The sequence below is a fragment of the Centroberyx affinis genome, unplaced genomic scaffold (assembly GCF_046629955.1).
Source record: "Centroberyx affinis isolate AG114_WGS23_722 - 3 ecotype Tasmania unplaced genomic scaffold, CSIRO-AGI_Caff_v1 ptg003519l_1, whole genome shotgun sequence".
Classification (NCBI taxonomy): domain Eukaryota; kingdom Metazoa; phylum Chordata; class Actinopteri; order Beryciformes; family Berycidae; genus Centroberyx; species Centroberyx affinis.
The window spans coordinates 368,834-391,637 of NW_027281464.1; the positions used below are offsets into that span (position 1 = coordinate 368,834).

General features: G+C 40.5%; 1 protein-coding gene across 1 annotated transcript in view; it reads right to left on the minus strand.

Annotated features, from left to right (window-relative positions):
* dph1 (diphthamide biosynthesis 1) overlaps window positions 1-17,059 on the minus strand; it is a 56,118-nt gene extending 39,059 nt beyond the window's left edge. The window contains exons 1-3 of the mRNA XM_071539782.1: window positions 16,949-17,059; window positions 15,324-15,473; window positions 2,863-2,926 (exon numbers count right to left, since the gene is read on the minus strand). Of these exons, the coding sequence (XP_071395883.1) occupies window positions 2,863-2,926; window positions 15,324-15,473; window positions 16,949-17,000 (266 nt within the window). The 5' untranslated portion in view covers window positions 17,001-17,059. The remainder of the gene's footprint in view (window positions 1-2,862; window positions 2,927-15,323; window positions 15,474-16,948) is intronic.
* Between the last annotated feature and the right edge of the window lie 5,745 nt (window positions 17,060-22,804).

A 22,804-nucleotide genomic window follows, 5' to 3' on the forward strand; every position in this document is an offset into this window, starting at 1 on the left:
CTCTGAAAGTTGGGGGAACACCCAGCCATCTTCGCACGAATTTACTGCACAGTCTCTCCATTGCTTCCACTTGAGTCATGGGAAAGTCATACAGCAGGAATGGCCATTGCAGTCTGGGTATGATGCCATGCTGGCCTATTTGTTATAGCCTCTCTGATGTAGGTCTATACTCTAAATAAAAGCTACAGGTATGTCCATTCCACGTCTGTCCCTACAGCACCGCTTGCGCAGCTGTTCAAGAACAATACTGGACTATTTACACTGGCTGGGGTTGAGATTTAAAATTTAAATTTCTCAAACACTGGAAATGCTATGGTCTCATCCTTCCATGAGTTTTTCCAAATATTTAGGCTTTAAAGGCCCGTGTTCTCAGAATTCTAAAAAACGAGGATTGTAAATTAATTTTGGGAATTTTCTCCCTGCAACACACCCGCAACTTGCGAGAGTACAACGGGCTACAGAGCACTGATAGATGGATGTGAAAATCTCTCCCTCTCCTCCTTTTTTCCATCCAGCAAGTTAGCGCCATCAAAACGTGTAAAGTAATTTCACTCATATGATTACTGACATACCTTTAGAACAACAGTGCGATGTGCAAGGCGCACAGAGACAGCGCAGTAGTATTGCGCTTCTGTATTTCCATAGAATATCCAAACATGAATATCGACAGCTACTCGACATAAACAGACTTTTTTCAGACAAACCATGTCAAAGAACCACTTCAGAGAAATCCTGTGAGAGTGTTGACTGTCGGTCGGAGGAATAGGAGAGCGAGACAGGTGCTGCGTAATCACGTTCCCAAAAGGATTTAATGGACAGAGCTCATTATGTGTATAAATATTTGACATTAAACAAACGTTATTCATGCTGGTTATTTCCTTTTATTGTATACGATATATATGGTAACGGTAACATAGGCTATAGGAAATATAAGATGAGTAGGCCTACGTAAAGGCACATTCCAATAATTCCATTCAATAAATTCAGATGAACAATCCTGTTGTTTTTTATAGTTTGTTACTGTTTATCATTTAATTGGTAAGTCCCTTTTTGCCATTTTGCTACTCAAGTGCTTTTGGCGCTGTGCCTGTAATATTTCATATAATAAAGTATACAATAAAACGTCAAAAAAAATGCGGTGATGACGGTAATGATCTCAACCCCGCGGTAGGTGTCACATGACTGTGGTATTGCGGTAATGCGGTAACCATCACAGCCCTAGATGGAAGGTATTTAGTATTATGAACAGCCTCTAGCGGTCATCAAGGATTCATAGTTACATCTGTAACTTTCATTCTAAAGACCGGAAATGTACAGAAACTTCTTAATTAGTTAGAGAGCACAGGCAGGAACAGAACGGCTAAAGGGGAACTATGTAGCAGGAGCAAATGAAGGGAAACCGTGGGAATCATGGTCTCTACTGCAATATGAGGGAGAGTGGCGTGAATGGGGACGAGAGGGTGAAAAATACAGAGAAAGGACTGATAGAGGAGGTGGTGTGAAGACAGTGAGAAAAGCAATTAGCAGACGGTAATTGCTCTCATTAGAAGAGATTGGGTAGATTTAGAAGACTCCTAGATGGAATTATACTGTATAAATGTGGACTGTACGGGTGTGTGGGTTAAAACCCATGTAGCACACAGTGGCAGCTCTCACTCTGATAGCAGTGCTACTGATAAGACTGGGGCCTATCATCAAAACTTTGCCTCACTCCCTCAACTCCCTTGCAGCGATAAAAAAAACAGAGTACGATGAAGAAATGACTGTAAAGAGAGTGATAGAGAGATAAAGAGGGAATGCTAGAGATGTGATACTACTGGAGCAAATGAAGGACAAAACAAAAAGTGAGGGCGGTGGGGTAAAGAGAGAAGACAGATAAAAGTTGAGGCAAGAAAGAAAGACAGCCCCTTCCCATCCCTTCTTATGAGGGAAACCAGATGTGTTTTCATTTATCATGTCCTCATATGATAATGTTAACATGTAGGGCACGATAATGGTATGGTCAAACTGTTGTGATCCAAGTTTCCTGTGTGAAATCAAATATCCGCCCAGCCTGAAAACCTTATGGCAGCTTTCACCACTCTATCCTTCATCCTGTCCATCTGGTAATCAAGTTAGCATTGACTAGACACCTATAAAAGGAATCCACTCTGGATGTTGAATGATGCGGCCATTTTCTTTGAGAAAACACTTAGCAGACACTGCTCCCAAGAGAGAGAGGCCAACTGAAGGTGAAATGAGACCATGGAGAAAACAACCAGGGAGAAAAATGGAAAAACAGGGCAGAGATTTTTCTTGCACTTCATAGTGGCCATCACTAAAGGTTTTTCCTATGGCACAATGCGCAATTCTACTTACCGATTACTGATTCACAAATTGTCTTTAGCACAGTATGGGCCAGAGCTTGATGTATAAAAGACAAATTATTAAGCCTGGAGCACATTAATGCTCAGGCACTTCTCAGTGCAGGAAAAAAAAAAACATTGGTTAGTGTGATGGAGTGTTGGTGTGCACTAGGGCCTATGCAGGCTGAAACAAGATGTAATTAACAAGAATAATGTCTCTTCCCTCCTCCAACTGTGAGCAAGTGAAGCTGTGATATCTGCTCTGTCCTCATACAGCACAATCGTGTCTCATTTTCTGCTGAATCCCTGATAGAGGCGAAGGCAGGGAATTATGATAACACTCTGGCTCCCTTAATGAGTACCAAGTGGCCGCGGCAGTTGAAGTTCACACGTCGCTGACTTCACTTCAGCAAGGACGCCTACTGCTCACTCACAGACAGACACCCACAAACTTTTAGCAATCAGACTGCAAAATCTCTCTCTTTTTCCGAGCATTCAGATACAGCACTGCACTTACCTCTCAATGATGTCGGCAATGACACAGGCAAACATCTGCAGGCCCTCTGGAAGCTGCAGAGCCACTGGAGAGAGGAGACAGGCAGAGGAAAAGGAAAACAGATAAAAGGTTACATGCTTGTGTTAGAGTGACAGTAACATGTTATTTAATATATCCTAGACAGCACAGCTATACACAGCTTCTGCTATTAGTTCAGAATGCTTCACTGACAGCAAAGAGTGACATTTCAGGGCAATTTCCCCTCTGCCACAGTATTACTGTTGGTTTATCTTACAGTGTAATGGGCTGTAGGAAATACAGTCCAAACCAATCACTTCAGTTCTATCTTTACACTGCATGCCTTGTACAGGACCATTAAAGTCTCCCTTTCTCCACCTGTCTCTCTCTCCACGCCTGCCAATGACTCTATGAGTCACACTCTCTCTGGTACTGACATATACAAATACACCCCCCATGCATTACACAACTTTGTGTCTCAAACAGCATTAATTCAGTGTGGAGGAATGGATCGAATCGCTATGAAATGGGAATCAAGCAACCACAATAAGAGGCATTGGTCCTACTGATGGTGTTATGTGGTGACAACAGGAGGCATTTCCAGTTGGAACTTGAAGTGTGACACCAACTGAGATTAACCAATGGAAATACCCTCATACCATTGCCAGGGTTTAGAAAAACAAGGTTTGGTGGTATCGAGGTCCCTCCACAGAATAAAAACATGACTGAGTGAAAATGTGCGAAAGTGAAAATCCTCCTCTTTCAGAATAATATATCATCCTGTTTTCTCTGAATTCAAACTAGATGTGCACCAGAATGTTGTTTAGGGATTTTTCGAAAAGATTAGGCTTATGGTTTTTATATTAAAGACACTATGTTATTTCATAGTCGAAGAATCCATGATTTAGCATACATTCATCCTCCATCTGATCATCAAATAAACATGATGACATCTTGGTATCACAGACTACTAAGATATTGATGATGTCAAGATCAACCAGACGGGGAAAAACAGAGCAGGAAGCAGACGATGTGGAAGATGAGAAGGAGAAGATGGATGAGATTAGGTTGAGAAGGATGAAAGAGAGGAGTAGAGAGAAAGAGGAGGACACATTGGCCTAAATGGTGCTGTGAAATGGCATGCACCCCTTGGGAAAACTTAGAGAAAAACGGTTAAATATCTCCAAAGATAACATAACTACATTTTTCCCATTGAACATTTTTCTCATTTGGGCCTGCAATTTTAAAATTACACACCCATTCTAATGAACAAAAATGATTTCCAAGAGAAATAATGTTTCTATTAATTTCAATCCAAACTGTAAATAATTTACTATGACATTTGGAGGGACTCCAAATCAAGTGCCCCTTGGAATTTTAGGAAATGTATGAAACATTAATAATCCAATTGTTTTTCAATTGATGTCAATCAAAAATCTGATTATTGCAGATTCCTTTTTTATGAGCACCAAAGTACCTTTTCCCACCACATCAAACCATTGGCTCATCATGGCTCAAATGAGTATCCTAAGCCGTTGTCTTGGAAACGGAAAATGTCTTTCTGTTGGCATTGTTACATATTGTGCTATTCACTCTTATGAAAAGTGCTCAGTATGAATTCAAATTTACACAAGCGTTTTCATTTCCAGAAATTGGATTATATTACATTGTACTGTTGGTGTATGGTTTAAGTCTCTTGTCAACTGTTCTCTTTTCTGCAAATCCTCTTTGATTCTATGCCATTAAATACCCTATCTGAAGGAACACTTTCTTGTGTTTTTGGTGCATTTAATAGGAACACACACATGCAGTGTGAAGGCTTTGCCACACAGTGGGACACATGGAGCTGGGCCCAGCGCCTGGGGACAGAGGCTTTGTTTCAATCAACCATGACATTTTCTCACTGTCGAACCATGTCACACCTTACCTCAATAAATCCATCAATGCCTCAGTGGACACTTACAATTCAGAGACATTAAATTCAGCACACAAACATTTTCACATGGCTAGGCTTGAAACAATTTCAAGACTTCAATGCCTGGCAGCATTAAACAATAAAAGCTGGAACAGACAAGAAGGCCAAGGAGGGTGAGGGAGGATGCTCAGGAGATGGAGTGATAGATGGAGCAGTAGGAAGAGGAGGAGCAAGAACATTTCTTACTGATGAAAGGTTAAGGGATCACCAGGCACTCATGCAGACAGAGAGAGACAGGTCATTACCTAGGAAAGGGCGAGTTTATTAACAGAGAAAGGTTTCAGAGCACACCGCGGCTACAGCTGACAGAAGCAAAGAGCTTTCTCCATCTGCTCCCCTCGGCTAAAGGTGAGTCAAAGGCTGGAGGAGGGACTGGCTGTGCGAATGCGTGTTTCAGTGTGTGCGTGTGTGGGGTAATGTACGTGTACCTTTGTAAGTGCACAAATCCTCAAAAAGAAAAACACCTTAAGAATGCTGAGGACGTTAAGTTTCCCTATGAGAAAAGAGTTTATTTCAGGGTTATTTCATAGAGATAGCAACTCCAACAAAACAAGTGAGGGGAAGTCCATTCTTTTCCAATGCCAGGAGACATGTCAGGTAATGCTGACCACTGCTGCCTAGTTTCCTCATTTATCGGTAAGGGAAAGTACTGATGTTGTTATACAGTATGTCACGCCTATGGCTGCAACACTGTTGGCTCTACAGCTGCCAAATAAGCTAGCCCAAATCAGCATACGGACAGTTTCACTGTGATCTGGCTGTTAGCGGTCTGAACACAAAGCTTACATTTGGGATTATGCTAGGAATGAAAGACACAGGGTCAACTGAGAAAGTATGGGACAGGCCAATTTATCAGGAATTTGCTATGTTGCATAAGGTTAGTACATATCAGCAGCACAATGCCACCCATGCACGTCCACATGTGTATCGCCGTTTATCTTTACACAAGCTTGGACACAACATGCATACGTGTGTCTGTAGATATTATCGATTATGATCTGCTTAAATTTTAGACTGGCAGCCTGCGCTCTCACTACTGTCATGTTTTGTATACAGGAACATCCTGTACAGACAGATGAGAAAAGGCCGTCCTGGGCTGCCTGTCGGGGAGGCATTCCGCACTTGTGGATGAAAGAAGAATAGTTTTGCTGTCAGCGAGATGCCCATAGAGACCGTGTGTTAGAAGATGTGTGTGAATTCAGAAAAGGTCCGTTTATGAATTGGAAAAAAAAAACAAGTACTTGGAATTCACCGGCCATGAAAAACTTTATTCTTTGTGAATCTGGACTGGTTACACATTTCTATTGTGTGGAAGGCCATCTGTGCCTCAGAGGAGGCTGTATGTTGGTAACATAGAACAACATTAGATCTTCACTCGGCGTAATTACGCTGTCTTTATGTGTCACACTGGATGTTACTTGACAAGATCATTTCACCATTTGTTAGTTAGTTTCCAGTTAAACTTGGGCAATAACAAAACAGCCTCATCTGAATTCTTAATCAAAAACATGAGCTATAAACCCACAATCCTCAATTTAAAATGTAATCCAGGAATTTTGTGATTACAATATTACAGCTTTTCTGTGCTTTTCCCCACAACCCACACCCTGTGGAACAGAAAGGTAACAGTACCATGGGGAGAATTCAGAGAAACTAAAAGATGGATCTAAATGCTCCACATGTTGCTTATTGTAATACAGCTCAAGGAAACATCTAAAAGGGAAATTGCAACTGTGCTAACCTTTTGATTACTTGCAGTGCAGTTGTGGGAAGACCTTGGAAGACAGAACAGCTCCCCGGGCATTTCACAATCCCTCCAGGGAAAAACTTTCATGGATTCAAGGTTGCTCAAGACACTCAAGGCTGTTTTGCTTCCTGTTTCTTTTGGCCCTAGCTCTATGTCTAGTTGCCTTTTTTTTCCTATTTTTTCAACTGCAATTAAGTAATTCAGTGTGCAAGGCTGAACAACTCTTGTGAGAAAGGAGCCATTATAAACATGGCAGGAATGAAAGAGAAATGAGATGGAAAAACAAGGTCAAATTGTACAATTGAAATTGAATCCAAAATAATGGCTAGAAGCGGTTACCAGATGTCTTCATGTTCCAAACGTTTAAAAAGGGCATTAACTAATCTATGACTTTTATCAACATCTGTTGGGAACCAAGGAATTGCAACAACATCGCCAGCTCTCTGGCACAGATTATGGCGCCTATAGTATAACTGACAAAAATAATCAAGTCACATTTTCACAATAGAGATGAGTAAGCTACAGTAGATAATTAGAGCAGTGATCCATCAGAAACATCTATTGAAAAGGTAATATGTCAAGATGCAAAACACTGCAATAATAATACTGACTTGTCATTTGCTTTTTTTGGCTTGAGAATTAAATGTTTTGACGCTGGTCAGTTGCTCGTAGCACCGGCCGGCACTGATGAGCAGTTGAAAAGGTGAGGCAGGCAGGGGAGTTTTCTCCAAAAAAACAGTATGGGCTGGAAGGTGAATTTAGAAAGCCTGGCGAAGTAATCGTTGAGTCATTGGTATTGATCAACAACCCTATCAAACCTCTGCAAATACATTATAGTCATTTTGTGCTGTGCTATGCTAATGAAAATCAAACTTTAAGGAACACAATAGTGAGACAAACTTCAGTGAAATGTTGGAATATTTTCTTACCAAATAAGATGACATAGCATAGCATTACATGTAACATTTGGCATTAAATTAAAATGTATTTCAGACACCCATAAGTACCAAGATCAGATTTATCTGATATTTTGCATGTCAAAATGTTCAATTACAAGTTCAATATTTTTGAGCACAGCTATGAGAGGATTCAGGGCACATTCTTGTAATTACCAGCTTGTAATGGTCTGACATCCATCTTCCAATCCATCCTGAATAGCCCCCAATTATATCTGATCTTTAACCGATCATTTAACCCCCATTAGTGGCAAAAACACTGGTGCCAGAATGTATGAATGTCTCCGGATGGCTACAGCTACAACAATGTGACATTTGTTTCAGTAGGAACAGCCATGGTGTGCCAAGTTTTATATTTCTGTATTTCACGTCCTCTTACGCAATTGCTTCTCCCTCCCCATGGGATTACGGGCATGAATAATTGTAGACGTAGTAATTATAACAGACAGGCAAAGAACACGAAGCATGGGCAACAATTGGGCATGTATGGCACTTGCCATACCTGGCTAAGTTAGCCAGAAATTGATCTTAGTTTTTGGCATTAAAAATGGGGAAAGAAAAAAAAAACAACTAATATTTTGCATGTCAACATGTTCAATTACAAGTTCAATGTTTTTAAGCACAGCTATGGGAGGATTCTGACATCCATCTTCCAATCCTTCCCGAATAGCCCCCAATTATATCTGATCTTTAACCATGCCAGAATGTATGAATGTCTCTGGATGGCTACAGCTACAACAATCTGACATTTGTTCTTCTTCCTTGCCCCATGACCAACCATTCCATTATGTTGTGTGCAACTCCATTCATAACTTTTTTAGATATCCTGCTAGCAGACAGACAGACGGAATGGGACAAGAACATAACCCCCGCCCATCTCAGTTGGCGGAGGTAACAAACTCAACAACAGAGGCTAGGCAGCCAAAATGAAATAGTACGGTATGTTACTCAGTCCACTGTTTCAGAAACAAAGTGTATGATATTCAAGAGGAGTTCAAAGGCTGACAAAGAAACAGATGGACACAAAGGGAAGGAGGGGGGCAGAGAGTAGCAGAGGTGATGAGGTGAGCTGTGCTCTCTGAGTTCAGAGAGAGAGGATGAGCTCTAATGAAAACATCACACATCGAAAAAGCAAAGCCAGCAGGCTGTGGTACACCACAAGCTGCCCACAGGGACATCTAAAAAATGATTCAATTCTCTTGGCATGCCATCTGCATATTTCACTCCCACAACATGAAAGACTGAAAGACTGTGCTTTTTGACATTTACATTGGTAAGGGACATTTAGCTAGTTAGCCCAGAGGCAGCCACTGAACCACTACCCATACCCACTGCCACAGAGAACAGGCAGAATTACATTTTGCACTGACCAACCAGTATGCTTTCAGAAGTGATGAAACGTGAGTCAAGCAGGACTTCTCTGAAGGTTAAGGTTTGTCAGTCAGTTTGTTCAAAGACTTTTACGTTTTCACATACAATATATTTATTTTCCTGTATTTAAGCAGGAAGTCTCATTGAGATCAAAATCTCTTTTTCAAGAGAGACTTGCTAACAGCAGTACAGATATAAAAAAGACATGGCCACACAGCAAACAATCAGCAAACAAAGACAAATCAGTGGAAACAGTTACAGTCGACTTTATGAACAATCATCCACCAATATCTAGTCAGACAGCTTGATGATTTTGTTATATTTCTTTGCCAAGGAAACTGTTTCTGCATGTCTACAAGGGAAAAAGTTTTATGCACTTGTCCTCCAGCAAGCATTGTTACGATTTCTCATTGAAACCTTGTCTATTGACCATTTAGACTCAATGCCATTTAAATTTCCACTTATAAGGTTATATGAATTTGCTCTATGTAACAAAAACAAAATCAGGTTGGTTTGTGCAGTACATAGTATCATGACACTATAAAGCAAGGCATCTCTGTCTGTATGTGTGTCCTTCGCATATCTCGAGAACCATTCGTCCGATCTACTTCACACTGGGCGGATGTATTGCTGGGGACCCAAGGACGTGCAGTGTTGAGAGTGAAGTTGTTTGGATGAGCGGTTCTCGAGAAAGCTGCAAGCAGCAATACCGGAGGCCAAGCAATCGGCCCGTTCCGAACAGGCATGTTTTGAACGGGCACTTCACTAGTTGGTATAAAGCATTGATATGGCTAGTATGTTATATATTTTTAAGCACGCTCCTTTGCTTGCTAACTAAGTGAGAAATGCCATCTCAATCTACATAAATTTCTGTCCCAAAGAGTGGAGCAGTAGCTAATCTCCGTTCAAAAGATACAACAAAGAAACAACATTACTGATATATATAGCCTAAGGTGAATGCATTATTTTATGCCTTTTGCTTCCGCTCTCTGCTTTGCTCCTGCCTGCTTATCCATTTTTCGGCAATATTTTCCTGTTTTTCCGGCTGCAATGCACAAAACTATGAGTGGGAGTTCCTGTTAACTACTAATTCTACAGGATTAAAGTGATCAGAGGTCGCGATCACCTGTTTTCAAACTTTTTCACCATTCGGGATTACACAATGCCTCCTCACACTCTGGAATCTCTAAAATGCTCAGACTGCCATAAACTGCTACAGAAGATTGCTTTACTAGAAACCAGAATTTTTGCATTGGAAAATGACAGAGAACTTCATGACACACTTCCAATGTCTTCAGTCAGTGAGTTAAAACAGCCTAGAACTCAGGCTCAGAGTGCTAATGAAGTGCCAGCATTGAATGATTCCATAACCTTCCCGAAAACTTGGTAAACCTGAACCAGTACCAAAGAAACTAACTGAACAGACTGGGTCTACTACCCACTGGTATACGCTCGGCGCAAAGCCCAAAAATAAACACACAAATAGACAGCAGACTAATGCAAATAAGAGACTGCAGTCATCCCCGACATTACGGCTGGAAAATAGATTTGAACCACTACTGAATCTGTGTGAATCAGAAATGGCGACCACTATTGAGCATTTGCACAAGGAAGAACGGCGACGGACTAAGGTGCACACAGATAAAGGGTTAAAGTCCAGTCCAGTGGATCAGACACCAGTGCCGGACATTCTCATTGTTGGAGATGCCGCTATCAGAAACATAAGCAGTAAGATGATCAAAACATGTTGTTTTCCAAGTGCAACAGTCTGTGACATCAGTGAAAAAATCCCCAAAGTATTGTCTGACCACCAAGAAATGAATCAAATCATTGTACATGTGGGCACATCACCCTTTTGACTAGCAGTAGAATAAGCAAGACGTACCCTCTCCATGCTGCAAACTTATCAAATTTGATAAGAGTGAAACAACTTGACCTGTGACCAATAATCTAAAACTAGCCCAAAAAAACATAAAGCTTGGCTTGCATAATGTTAGGTCTCTGGCTAACAAGTCTCATCTGATCAATGACCTAATTAATACTTATCAAGTTGATTTTATGTTTTTAACTGAAACCTGGTTAGACAGAAATGGCAGAATGGCTGTTCTTATTGAATCTGCACCCCCAAATTTGATTTTTTTAGATGTTTTCAAAGCTGACAGGAGAGGGGGAGGTGTTGCAGCTCTTTTCTCTGATGTGTTTCAGTGCAAACCGGTGTCATTTGGGGATTTTACATCTTTTGAATACCTTGCTTTTACTTTGAAATGTACTATTCAAGTTTTATTTCTGATTGTATATAGACCACCTAAACAGTCCAACAATTTCTTTGACAAATTTGGTGAACTACTGTCCAAAATCTCCACAGATTTTGATTGTCTGGCTATATTGGGTGACTTCAATATTCACATTGATAATCCAAATGATAACCATGCTAGAGAGCTGACTAGCATGCTAGAGGCTTTTGGTCTGTCTCAGCATGTGTCGGGGCCCACCCACAATCGGGGGCATACCTTGGACTTGATCATCACTAGGGGTCTCAATATCACTAAAACTGCTGCTATTGATGTTGTCATATCTGATAATTTCTGTGTTTTCTTTGATGTGTCTATAAATCTGGAACTACAAGCTAGGCCAAAAATTGTTAAAAAACGCTACATCAATGATAATACTGCTACAGCTTTTATGAACGCAATATCTATGTCACAAATGCCCACTGCGCATTGTATTAATGACCTTGTTGACAATGTTAATTGTCAAATTAGGAATGCCACTGATGACATTGCACCAGTTAAGGTGAAAATCTTTGGTAACAAAAACTCTGGAGAAATGCTATGTCTGTAAAACACCGGAAAAGAGAATGCCGAACGGCTGAACGTAAATGGCGAAAAACAAAACTCCAGGTTCACTATGATATCTACAAAGAGGAGCTCCAAAACTACAACATAGAATTGAGAAATGCCAGACAATCCTTTTTTGCCAAGATCATTAGTGAAAATACAAACAATGCACGTACACTTTTTACTACTGTTGATAGACTGAATTTGCCGCCTTTTTCAGTGATAGGATTGTGATTTTTACTGCTGTTGACTACACAACACTTGAGGACACTATACAACAGCTTAAGTCGTCCACCTGCTGCCTTGACCCTCTGCCCACAAGCTTTTTTAAAAATGTCTTTAGCTGTTTGGCGAATGAGCTACTGCAAATTGTTAACAGCTCTCTTTTGTCTGGTGTTTTCCCAAATGCTTTGAAAACTGCTGTTATTAAGCCTCTGTTAAAGAAGAGTTGCCTGGATGCCTCTGTGATAAGTAATTACAGACCTATTTCCAATATCCCTTTTATTAGTAAGATCCTGGAAAAAAATGTCTTCAACCAGCTTAACAACTATTTCATTTCAAATGCCCACTTTGACCATTTCCAATCCGGATTTAGACCCCATCATAGTACTGAGACAGCCCTTATTCGAGTTGTGAATGATCTTCGTATAAACACAGATTCAGGCAAGCTTTCTATCCTTGTACTTCTGGATCTTAGTGCTGCATTTGACACTGTTGATCACACAATATTATTAGATAGACTAGAAAATTGGGTTGGACTCTCTGGCCCGGTCTTAAATTGTTTCAAGACCTACCTGCAAGGCAGGAACTACTTTGTGTCTATCGGTGACTTTGTCTCTGAAAGGGTCAGTATGACATGTGGAGTTCCACAGGGCTCAATCCTTAGCCCTCTTTTATTCAACCTCTACATGCTTCCACTAGGACATATCATACAGAAAAATAGCATTCACTACCACAATTATGCAAATGACACTCAGCTCTATATATCTCTTTCTTCAAGTGACTTTGGTCCTGTGGATTCTCTGATTCAGTGTATTGAGGAAATTAATGACTGGATGCGCCAAAACTTTCTTCAGCTAAATAAAGACAAAACTGAGGTAATCATCTGTGGTACTAAGGAAAAGAGACAGACAATTAGGGCTCACCTTGACTCCCTGTCCCTTAGGGCTGGGCGATAATTCAATATTATCGTTTATCGTCTTTCAGTGGAATCATATCGTGCTGATATGAAGATATTTTAATATCGTGACACACATTTCTGCTGTTTAAATTGATGATGACAAGCAAATTTTACTTAAAAAACTCTCATAAAATGAGGTATGGTAGGAATATTATTTGAATATTTCTGTTTTGTTTGACATCACACCTAACATTACCATTCAGTTCAATGAGATGAACATTAATTTGATTATTTAACCTGATTTTGCATACATGAACCATATCGTGATATATATTGATATCGAGAAAAATCCTTATGATTATCATGATATTGATTTCAACCATATCGCCCAGCCCTACTGTCTCTCAAGAGTAAAGACCAAGCTAGGAATCTTGGTGTTATTATGGCTGCTGATCTCAATTTTAACAAACATATCAATACTATTACAAGATCAGCCTTTTATCATCTTAAAAATATAACCAAAGTATGGGGTCTTATGTCAAAACCTGAAAGAAGAAAAGCTGATACACGCTTTCATTACCAGCAGGTTAGATTACTGCAATGGTCTTCTCTCCGGTCTCCCCAAAAAAACTCTGGGGCGTTTACAGCTGATTCAGAATGCTGCTGCCAGATCTCTGACTAACACTAAGAAAACAGAACACATTAAACCAGTTCTTAGGTCACTGCATTGGCTTCCAGTGTGCCATAGAATTGATTAAAATTCTGCTGCTTGTCTATAAAGCGCTAAATGGCTTAGTTCCAAAATACATTTCTGACCTGCTCCTAGGTTATGAGCCACCCAGACCTCTGAGGTCATCTGGGACCGGTCTGTTAGTTGTTCCCAGGGTGAAAACGAAATCAGGTGAAGCTGCTTTTACTAATTATGCTCCCAATTACTGGAATAAACTTCCAGAAGAACTGAGATGTGCTCCCACTGTCAGCTCTTTTAAAAGTTGGCTCAAAACATTCCTTTTCTCTGTGGCCTTCTGCTAAATCATCTGTATGTAGATGCAACAGGTGTTATCTTTATGTATTTATTTGATTTATTTGATTTATGTTTGACCTATTTTATACAAAATTATTCATAAATTGGCTTCACAAACAGGTCCCAACAGGAGTCTAGAGGAACTGAAGGATTGAAGGATTGAAGGGTTGAAGGATTTCTTGAAGTTTATAATTGTATTTGTTTAGATGATCTGTGTATTGTTCTACAGGAACATTTATTTAGTCCTACAGTATAGGGGCTGTGGGGCCAGCCTATAGGGTGGGGGTAAGACCACTGGAGTCACTCTCAGAGAAGTTATACTGGCTGACCAGAGGTGTCACCAGTGTGAGAATGACTGCTCAATATCTTTCTTTCTTTTTGTTTTTAATGTCATTTTATGTATTTTTTCTGTTTTATGTGAAGCACACTGTATTTGCCTTGTGTATGAAATGTGCTATATAAATAAAGTTTGCCTTGCCTTGCCTTATGATATGCAAGTTAATCAGATGGCGTAACTTTTAACTTGAACTTGTTCGTCACTTCGCCAAGTGTCTTACATCCATATTATTTAAAAGTACCTCTGTGTACACTATTTGAAAAGTCACAGTGCTAAGATTGGACTGGGGGTAAATACTACTAAATAGCAGGGTAAATACAGGGCAAAAACAAAAAAAACATATAGTCCAACTTTAGGCCTCCCTGAAGCATGGTAGCAGGTTCGATCTCAGCAATAGCATCTGTCCTGTCAAAAAGACACTGAAACTACCTGCTCATTCTTTGCTTCACTCTGGATAAGGGAATTAGATAAATGCCTAAAATGTAAAAATGAATAATAAACTGAGTCTTCAAACTGTGTGTTCACACTGTGAGCAACACGATCAACAAATCACCTGAAGTACATTCACTTTCTATAGAGCTGAGCGGCCAGGGAAACTCAACTGATATGTGGAAGATCAACAGGCAGCTGAGAAAAGTTGGCCATGGCTGAATTTTTCACGGTCATCGCCCATCAACAGCCAGTCAGATTTCCGTGCTTCCCTGTTTCCCTAACAACGTGTTTTCGTTGCATAAACAACAGTTCCGTCTGGGAAGTGCAAAACAATGTAACACTATGAAAGGCAATACCAAAGCTGCAAAAAATACTTGATTGACTGAGAGAAGACTATGTGGATAAAATCAGAGTCTCCAGCACCGTCCACAATAAATCAGAATAGTGACCCATCAATCAAGCTGCTCGCAGTATGAATGCACGATAAGACTTACATCTCTGTCAATAACAGATATGCTCTGACTAACCTGTTATTGACTGATATTGGCCAGTTTTCTTCCTAAATGGTTAGAGTGGTGGTCTCAATCAAAGCAGGCAATCTGATGATGCGTCATCAATCTAATCATATGCTAAATGAAACATGTGTTGTGCAGAACTGAGCTCACCTCTCTTGGCATTTGCTTGTCTCACCCGCCAAACTGTCTTGTGGATCTCAAAGTTGTAATTTGCAGGCAAGGCTTTGATCGCCTCCTGTAACTCTGGGTCCTGCAGGATTTCATCTGGAATTTGATTGGCTACCCGCCGTGGTCCCCGCACTGAAGGGAAAGTTAAATGATTCAGTTGTTAGAAATGCAGTGTAGCTAGGTAAATTGTAGACACAAGACCTGACCTGACAGACCTACGTCAAGAGACTACAACCAAAGCAGTCATACTTGGGACACCATCATGCACATGGACACATGATATTGGTAGTATACATCAGCAAGAACACTGATGTCTACTTAGTAGCTATCTACAATGCAAGAAGTGGGAAATGATAATGAATACGCTAGCCAGCACCAATTTACTGTATCAATGGTCTATTCCCCTTTCTAGGGCTAGGCAATATATCGATATCATGGTATAAGACTAGATATCGTCTTAGATTTTGGATATCGTAATATCGTGATATGGCATAAGTGTCGTCTTTTCCTGGTTTTAATGGCTGCATTACAGTAAAGTGATGTAATTTTCTGAACTTACCAGACTGTTCTAAAACAGGGAAGGGAACCCTGTCTTTGCATTTTATTTTGATCACAGTCTTGTTTTAATAAAAGTGCTTGTGACATCTCACATGTGGCTTTGACTTACAACTGAACATTTAGCCCACTTCGTAGAAAATACTGAGATATATATAGTGTTGCCATTCAGCCTAAAAATACCGAGATATGATTTTTGGGTCATATCGCCCAGCCCTACCCCTTTCTCAAGAAAAGTTTTGTATTCATAACCAACACTAATCTGTCCTGATATACATAGTTAGTATGATTACATGACTACTCGTCAGATTGACACAATAACTTGGTAAAGAGATGACTTGCTGTGTGTGGGATCTTCTCAAGCTAGGAGGCACCTGAAAAGTGTGGGCTATGTGAACAGCTTATGTTAATTACCTAGTTTCAGTATGTAATAGCATAGCCTGCAATGGAATTTTATGTGAATACTGTAGGCGTCTGTAAAGTCAAGAAACTACCTTTAACTTGAGCTACATTAGCTAAGCTAAACGTTACCAGTGTCTAGCATAAACATCATATCTCCATCATTACTAGACTACTATAATTGACAGCTGCCAAGGGTTGAAGGATTTCAAAACAACAAAACGATCCCAGGCCTGTCTCTGTTTACAGCACTAAACAGACAGAAACAGGCTCAAGAACACAGGTAGCTCATTACGAAAAATGTTATGAAACTGAACGCCGTCTAACGTTACACAACTGTCTACAGTTGGCTCACACCCAGTAAATCTCGCGTTAGTTGCTTATAATCAATACGTTTAGAACATTATACGGCATGCAAACATACAGGTTTTAATAACTCATTTTAATCGCTTGTCATTCATAGCTTAATCGCTCTTATGTAGGCTATCCATCTCTGGCAGTAGCAACCTAGTCTGAGCACAGTCATGTTGTGTTGAAAATAACCGTGCCAGTATCTTTAATCAAACGCATCATGGACGTGGAAGAAACTTGTCATATAAGTCCATCTCTCTGTGTCTCATATTAAATATGCTGTATTCGAGGTTAACAGTTACCTGTGGTCTTTTTGGCAGCGACAATCTGCGTTTCACTCTGCGGCGCTGCCATGTTTTAAACATGTGAGAAATACAAAGGCAAAACCAATCGAGTGAAGAGGACAGTGGAGGGAGTCGAGCACCGATGCAACCGATGTCGGTGAACGGGACAGGGTCTTGGGTTAAAGTCTATGGTCCACGCAGTTGTAGTAGTTAGTAGTTGTAGTTAAATAAAAAATAATAAAATCGACTTAAAATGTATTAGCTATTGAAAATAATAATTGGCGAACCTAATAACTAGGCTAATTATAATTAGGCTATTATCATTATCATTATCATTATTATTAGGCTGGTAGCCTAGTATGATAGTATGATTAGCATTAGTATTAGTATTAATAATATTATTGCAACTCAGGGAACGTGTTTTTTACAGCCTAAAATATTTTGCAATGTGCTGTTCACGTTTGAAAACAGCATATATTTTTTATAGGCTTTTTTACAGGCATCTAAATGCTCAGCCTGGAGCTTTTTAACTTTTTTTTAATATTTTTTGTCAGGAACATGGCCCATTGTATTGTGTGGGTTATGGTGATTCTTTCGAACAGGCTACCAAATCGGTCAATACTAAACTAAGGGCCATTAAAAGTGAGTGAGTGAGTGATTGACACACACACACACACACACACACACACACACACACACACACACACACACACACACAGAGAGAGAGAGAGAGAGAGAGAGAGAGAGAGAGAGAGAGTTCACTTCATGCATCTAGTCTGTTAGATAGTTATTGAGTGTCTTTGATTTTTAAGCAAGTCAGTGGCTTTTATCAAAGCTGTCTCCCGCCGCAGAATGAGGCAGTAGGCTCAAATCTTGGAATAAGACTTCACCTGACGTTTTGTCGGCCCGTACCTTTTGTCATATTCTATTCATTTTTAAGACCCAAGTGTCAAGATAATAGGAAGAGGGAATAGCGAGGCTTTGGGTACAGCAGAGAGGGACAGAAGAAGCAGTCAGAGATGGAGCAGCATGCTGCCCGGTGGAGGGGCTGAGGCAATCCACACACGGTCTCCCTCCTTGAGCGCATCAAAGTCCACAACCTCTAATGCAAAGGTGGAGAGCAGAAAGATCCGTACAGACAAGATCAGAGAAATGTAACAATTACAAGTGGAGAGAAGCGCTGAAAAGGGGATTCTAAGGAAGCCGAAGGCATCAAAGTCTGCATTATTAAGGAGGATTTGAGGACTCTGCGTTTATAATCCGACATCAGAGGCGGAATGTGAATCCAAATAACTTATGTTAATTAGAGATTTTAACGAATATGATGCGATTTGAACGGCTCTGAACCATCGAGAGAAGCCATTTAGATTGGCCATTTGAAATTTTAAAACATCTGTGGTTTTGGAGACTGCCCGTGTTCACCGTCGACTTGACACCAGAACTGATTTGCAGCTCTTTTTACGGTCATTGGCATCTGAGGAGTAAATGTTGGCTATCAAAGGTTGAATCGGACTACGAGGCGGGTTTGTGCTCATCACATAGCCTACTGGAGTTAACATTATTTCGCAACGAGGGGATGATTTCACTGCATCTGTTTCGCAATGCATGTCGCCTCATTTCCCAGATCCGACTAATGTCTTCCAGACTTTGTGGACAAGGAGACTATTGTTTGTTGCCAATGTTTATCAAATCCACGGCAGTCTGCAGTGCAACTCAATATTGCAGAGTGGATCTCAAGAAAAGCCAGAGGAGCGACAATTGACATTCACACGACGACCCACGAAAGCTTCGGATCAACTTCAAAACTAAAGCGCACAAGTTAAAGTCTGGAATATAAGAATAGATGATTCTCAGAGGACCGAAGACGAAATACACTTAGGCCTACAAAATGTTCAAAAGGGGTAAGGATTCAACTTTAATAACACATGAATTAATTGTCTATTGTGATAGTAATTATTTTATTCTACGTGCCATATGGTAAACACTCCGTTCTCGAAACAAATATAAATGTAGTGTCGGCATGCTGGCTACTTTTTATGGTTATGAAACAGTTGTTTTTATATGACACATTTACGATGCACCACGTTGCCCCGTAGATGTGTTATTGCAGGCGATGCGCCATTTGAAGCGCATCTTGAATTTGCACAACACGCACTGAATACGCAAGGTTGCTGGGAATAAAATATTCATCTATGTAAAGAAACGGGGTGGGGGGGGTATTTGATATTAACAGCTGATGCCGCACTGCAGTTTATGAGTTGTACCCGGGTCACAAGGCTATCTCTCAAAGCATTACACTTTGCTGTGTGTCAGTAGCAACATCGGGATGTAATGGAGATGGACCAAACCGCAGTTCACAAGGTTGTCCTCGGGTGGCTATACACTATAGCTAGGCTGAAAACCTTTAACACCTCATACATTTGTCTAGGGCTTCTCAAACTTTTGATATCAAGGACCTCCGAATAGACACACATTGGACCGACCCCCCTTTTTGAGATATTGTCCCATGGGACCTTATCCGAGAAGACTGTTATGGTTAGTTCTGATTTAATATATAACTATATAACTGTCTATATGGTGGTATGGTATATATGGTGTGGTAGGTTACACTATAGGGAGAACAAAACCTATGATCAATAGTAAAATTAATACAGCAGTGAAATAATAGTGAAATTAAACTCTCCCTCATTTTGCTGGGGCCCCCTGGAGCCCCCTCAGGGACCCCTGGAGGTCCCTGCGCCCCACTTTGGGAACCACTAAATTAGGGTGTACTTTTCACATCGGTTTTTCATGAGTTAGACTTAGCCTGCTCTGTTTATTTGTTATTGTACAGGCCTATTATAATAGGCAATAGTAGCAGAATCAATGCTTTAACTTTTAAAGCAGAATTGACATGCTTGATTAATGTTGACAATGCCACAATGTGATCGTGTTTCACAAAACTGTCTCCACCCACCCCAGTCTCCTATAACCGCCTCACACACACACACACACACACACACACACACACAACATATAAACACACAGAGGCTTTATGTCATCATGCAAGAATCTCAATTTTATTTATTCTGTCTAGAACCTCTGAAAAACCATCTGTTTTTTTAATGCGTGTGTTTCTGCTGTGTGCCTCCGGGGCAGAGAAAAACAACATGTTTTCTGGCTGCCATCAGATCGATTATTGCTGTTCCAACAGTCGAGATGAAACACACCATGGTGATGAGCGTTCATTGCCAAAACAGCTTTGAGGATATTGTCAAAACCTGTCTCCTGACAGGTTCTCAGAAATGATTAGGCAATACAAGAACCCTCTGTTATTATTATTTGGATTTTGTGGGAAACTTAGTCAAGACAAGACTTAGGCACTCCAGCAGATGGTGTTTAAAGTTTAATGTATGAACACAACAGTCAGTCTGTGTTGTGTCAGGCTAATGGACATGCTAGTCATAGCTATTACTATTGATAATGTAGCATTAAGAGGGCCACGAGGGGAGGATTTCCCACAGCACACATACATTTTCCACTTATGTCCAGGGTTAAATGGGGAGCTGGAGCAAGAGTGAGTAGCAACAAAGGACTGTGTACTCAAACATGTTCTATCCCTGCTCTGTCCAGGGTGTTTGAATGTGAGTCGGTTGTCTTAGCGCTGCACAGTGCCGGACAGAAAATCACTTAATTCAAGACAAATGACTTCAAAGTACAGATTTCACTAGCCTGCCAAAAATGCTCAGTATGCCAGCATGTCTGAGTCTAGAATAGTGAGGCAGAGATGCGTCAGCGTTGGCAGGAACAGTGCAGAAGTTCTCTGGTGGATTTGAATTTTTTTGCACCTAAAATAACACATTCTAGAGAGGCTGGCCGATGCATCCGGCCCGGCATTTAGTGTGACACATCCACCATTCACAACACAAAGAATGCTGAGAGTCTTTAGCTGACACTCGCTCTCAGGTTGACTTCACGTTGTGGCTAGCTGTGCTTAATTACCATGTTAATGGAGTGGAGTAGGGGATTTCATAATGGCCTTTTGGTTCAAATTTTTTCTGACAGCCACTGGACGGCTGATGCTCTATTCTGTGTCATGAGTTTGAACAGGTTGGTCGTTGCTGTGACACTGGCCAAGGCATGGTCCTGTCCATATAATGCACAAATATGTTCTGTCTAGACATGTGGAGCATTAGCTACGGTGTGTGTTCAACTGCTGATGTGCCAGTGTGGTCCTGCTATCACTGTTTGAACAGTGAGTCAGAATGGTGTTTGTGATTCTGCTTGTGCTTGTATCTGGTTTCTGTTGCGTATACAACAACAGTCTGTGTGTTCCGTGTGTGTGTGTCTGTGTGTGGTTGTGTGTGTGTGTGTGTGTGTGGGCACATTTATGTAGGCATGCAATCATACATGTCACTCTCTGTCTTGGTCTTTCTGTCCGTTTCTCTCTCTCTCTCTCTCTCTCTCTCTCTCTCTCTCTCTCTCGCTTTTGCTATCTCTCTCTTTCTCAAACCCAGTCAGCCATAGAGCCGGCACTGGGGATGATGTGTCAGAACGGCTCTTAGGTAGAGAGGAAGAGATGTCCACTGAATATACCATGCTGTGACATGCTGTAATTGCTGCCGCATGCTACTCAGGCTTATTGGAAGGCTCAGCTAAGGCTTTTTGTGGACTTTCTGCTACCTTTTGCTTTGTACATTCATTGGCACACAACCAATCATCCACACAAACGCACATAGACGTGTATGCAGCTCACATACAGTACTTGCTGAAAAAGAAATGACTGTGTGAATGTCCACTGCCCCCCCTCACACAAACATAAACACACACACACAGACACACACACAGACACAGACACACACACACACACACACACACACACACAATGAGGTTTACTTTTCACAAGAGTCAGACTTGCAAGATAAGCCTAATTGGGAAATGCACTGGCATCGACTTCATTTAACGTGATGAGCATTTTCATAATGAAATTTAGCTTTGACAGAACAAAAGGGATTGTAAGAACATTGCAGATCATGCAAGCTTTATAATTGCACACCCTGACGGATACAGTCACATTTGTATGAATACTAATGAAGTGAAATTGTGATCACTCTGTCTTAGACATACCATCTAAAATAAACAAAGCCACAGTGTGTTCTTTACTCTTTTATCTCCTGTGATTGAAATATGCAGAGATAATTGTTCTGAGCAATTATCTAATATTGTAGCATTTAGTAATCATCATTGCTCATACAGTTAGCCTTGTTGTTTTCCAATACTATCAGTCAGGGTGGGGTAAAAGGCCAGAGGATGGAGAGAACTTTGCCATTAATGAGTTCAGTGGAACACAATGAACGCAGGAAAGGAAACACCTGTGGCCTCCGCTCTGCAGCGTTCCAGCTCTGCTCACTTGTTCAGGCGTCTCTCAGGGTTTGTGTCGGGGGCCCCAGAGGCCCTTCAGCCAACACTGCTCTCCACAATATCAAATAACCTCTCAGACGTCAAGAGGCTCCAATCCCCTGTAGGGAGATGTTTTCACCCAAAAGATGATGTGAGTAATAATGCTGAAGCAATTAGTCGATTAATCAATTAGTCAACTTAATTAATCGATTATAATTTTGATAATTGATTAATCGTTTTTGTCATTTATCATGTAAAAATACCATAACATTTGCTGGTAACCGTTTCACAAATGTCAAGATTTGCTGCTTTTCTCTGTTTCATATCATTATAAAATGAATAGTTTAGGGATTTTTTTTGGCTGCTTGTCAGACTAAGTAAGAAATTTTAAGAATCACCTTTGGCTATGGGAACTTGTGATGGCATTTCATAGACTAAATGATTAATCAATTAATTTAAAAAATAATCAATAGATTAATCGATAATGAAAATAAT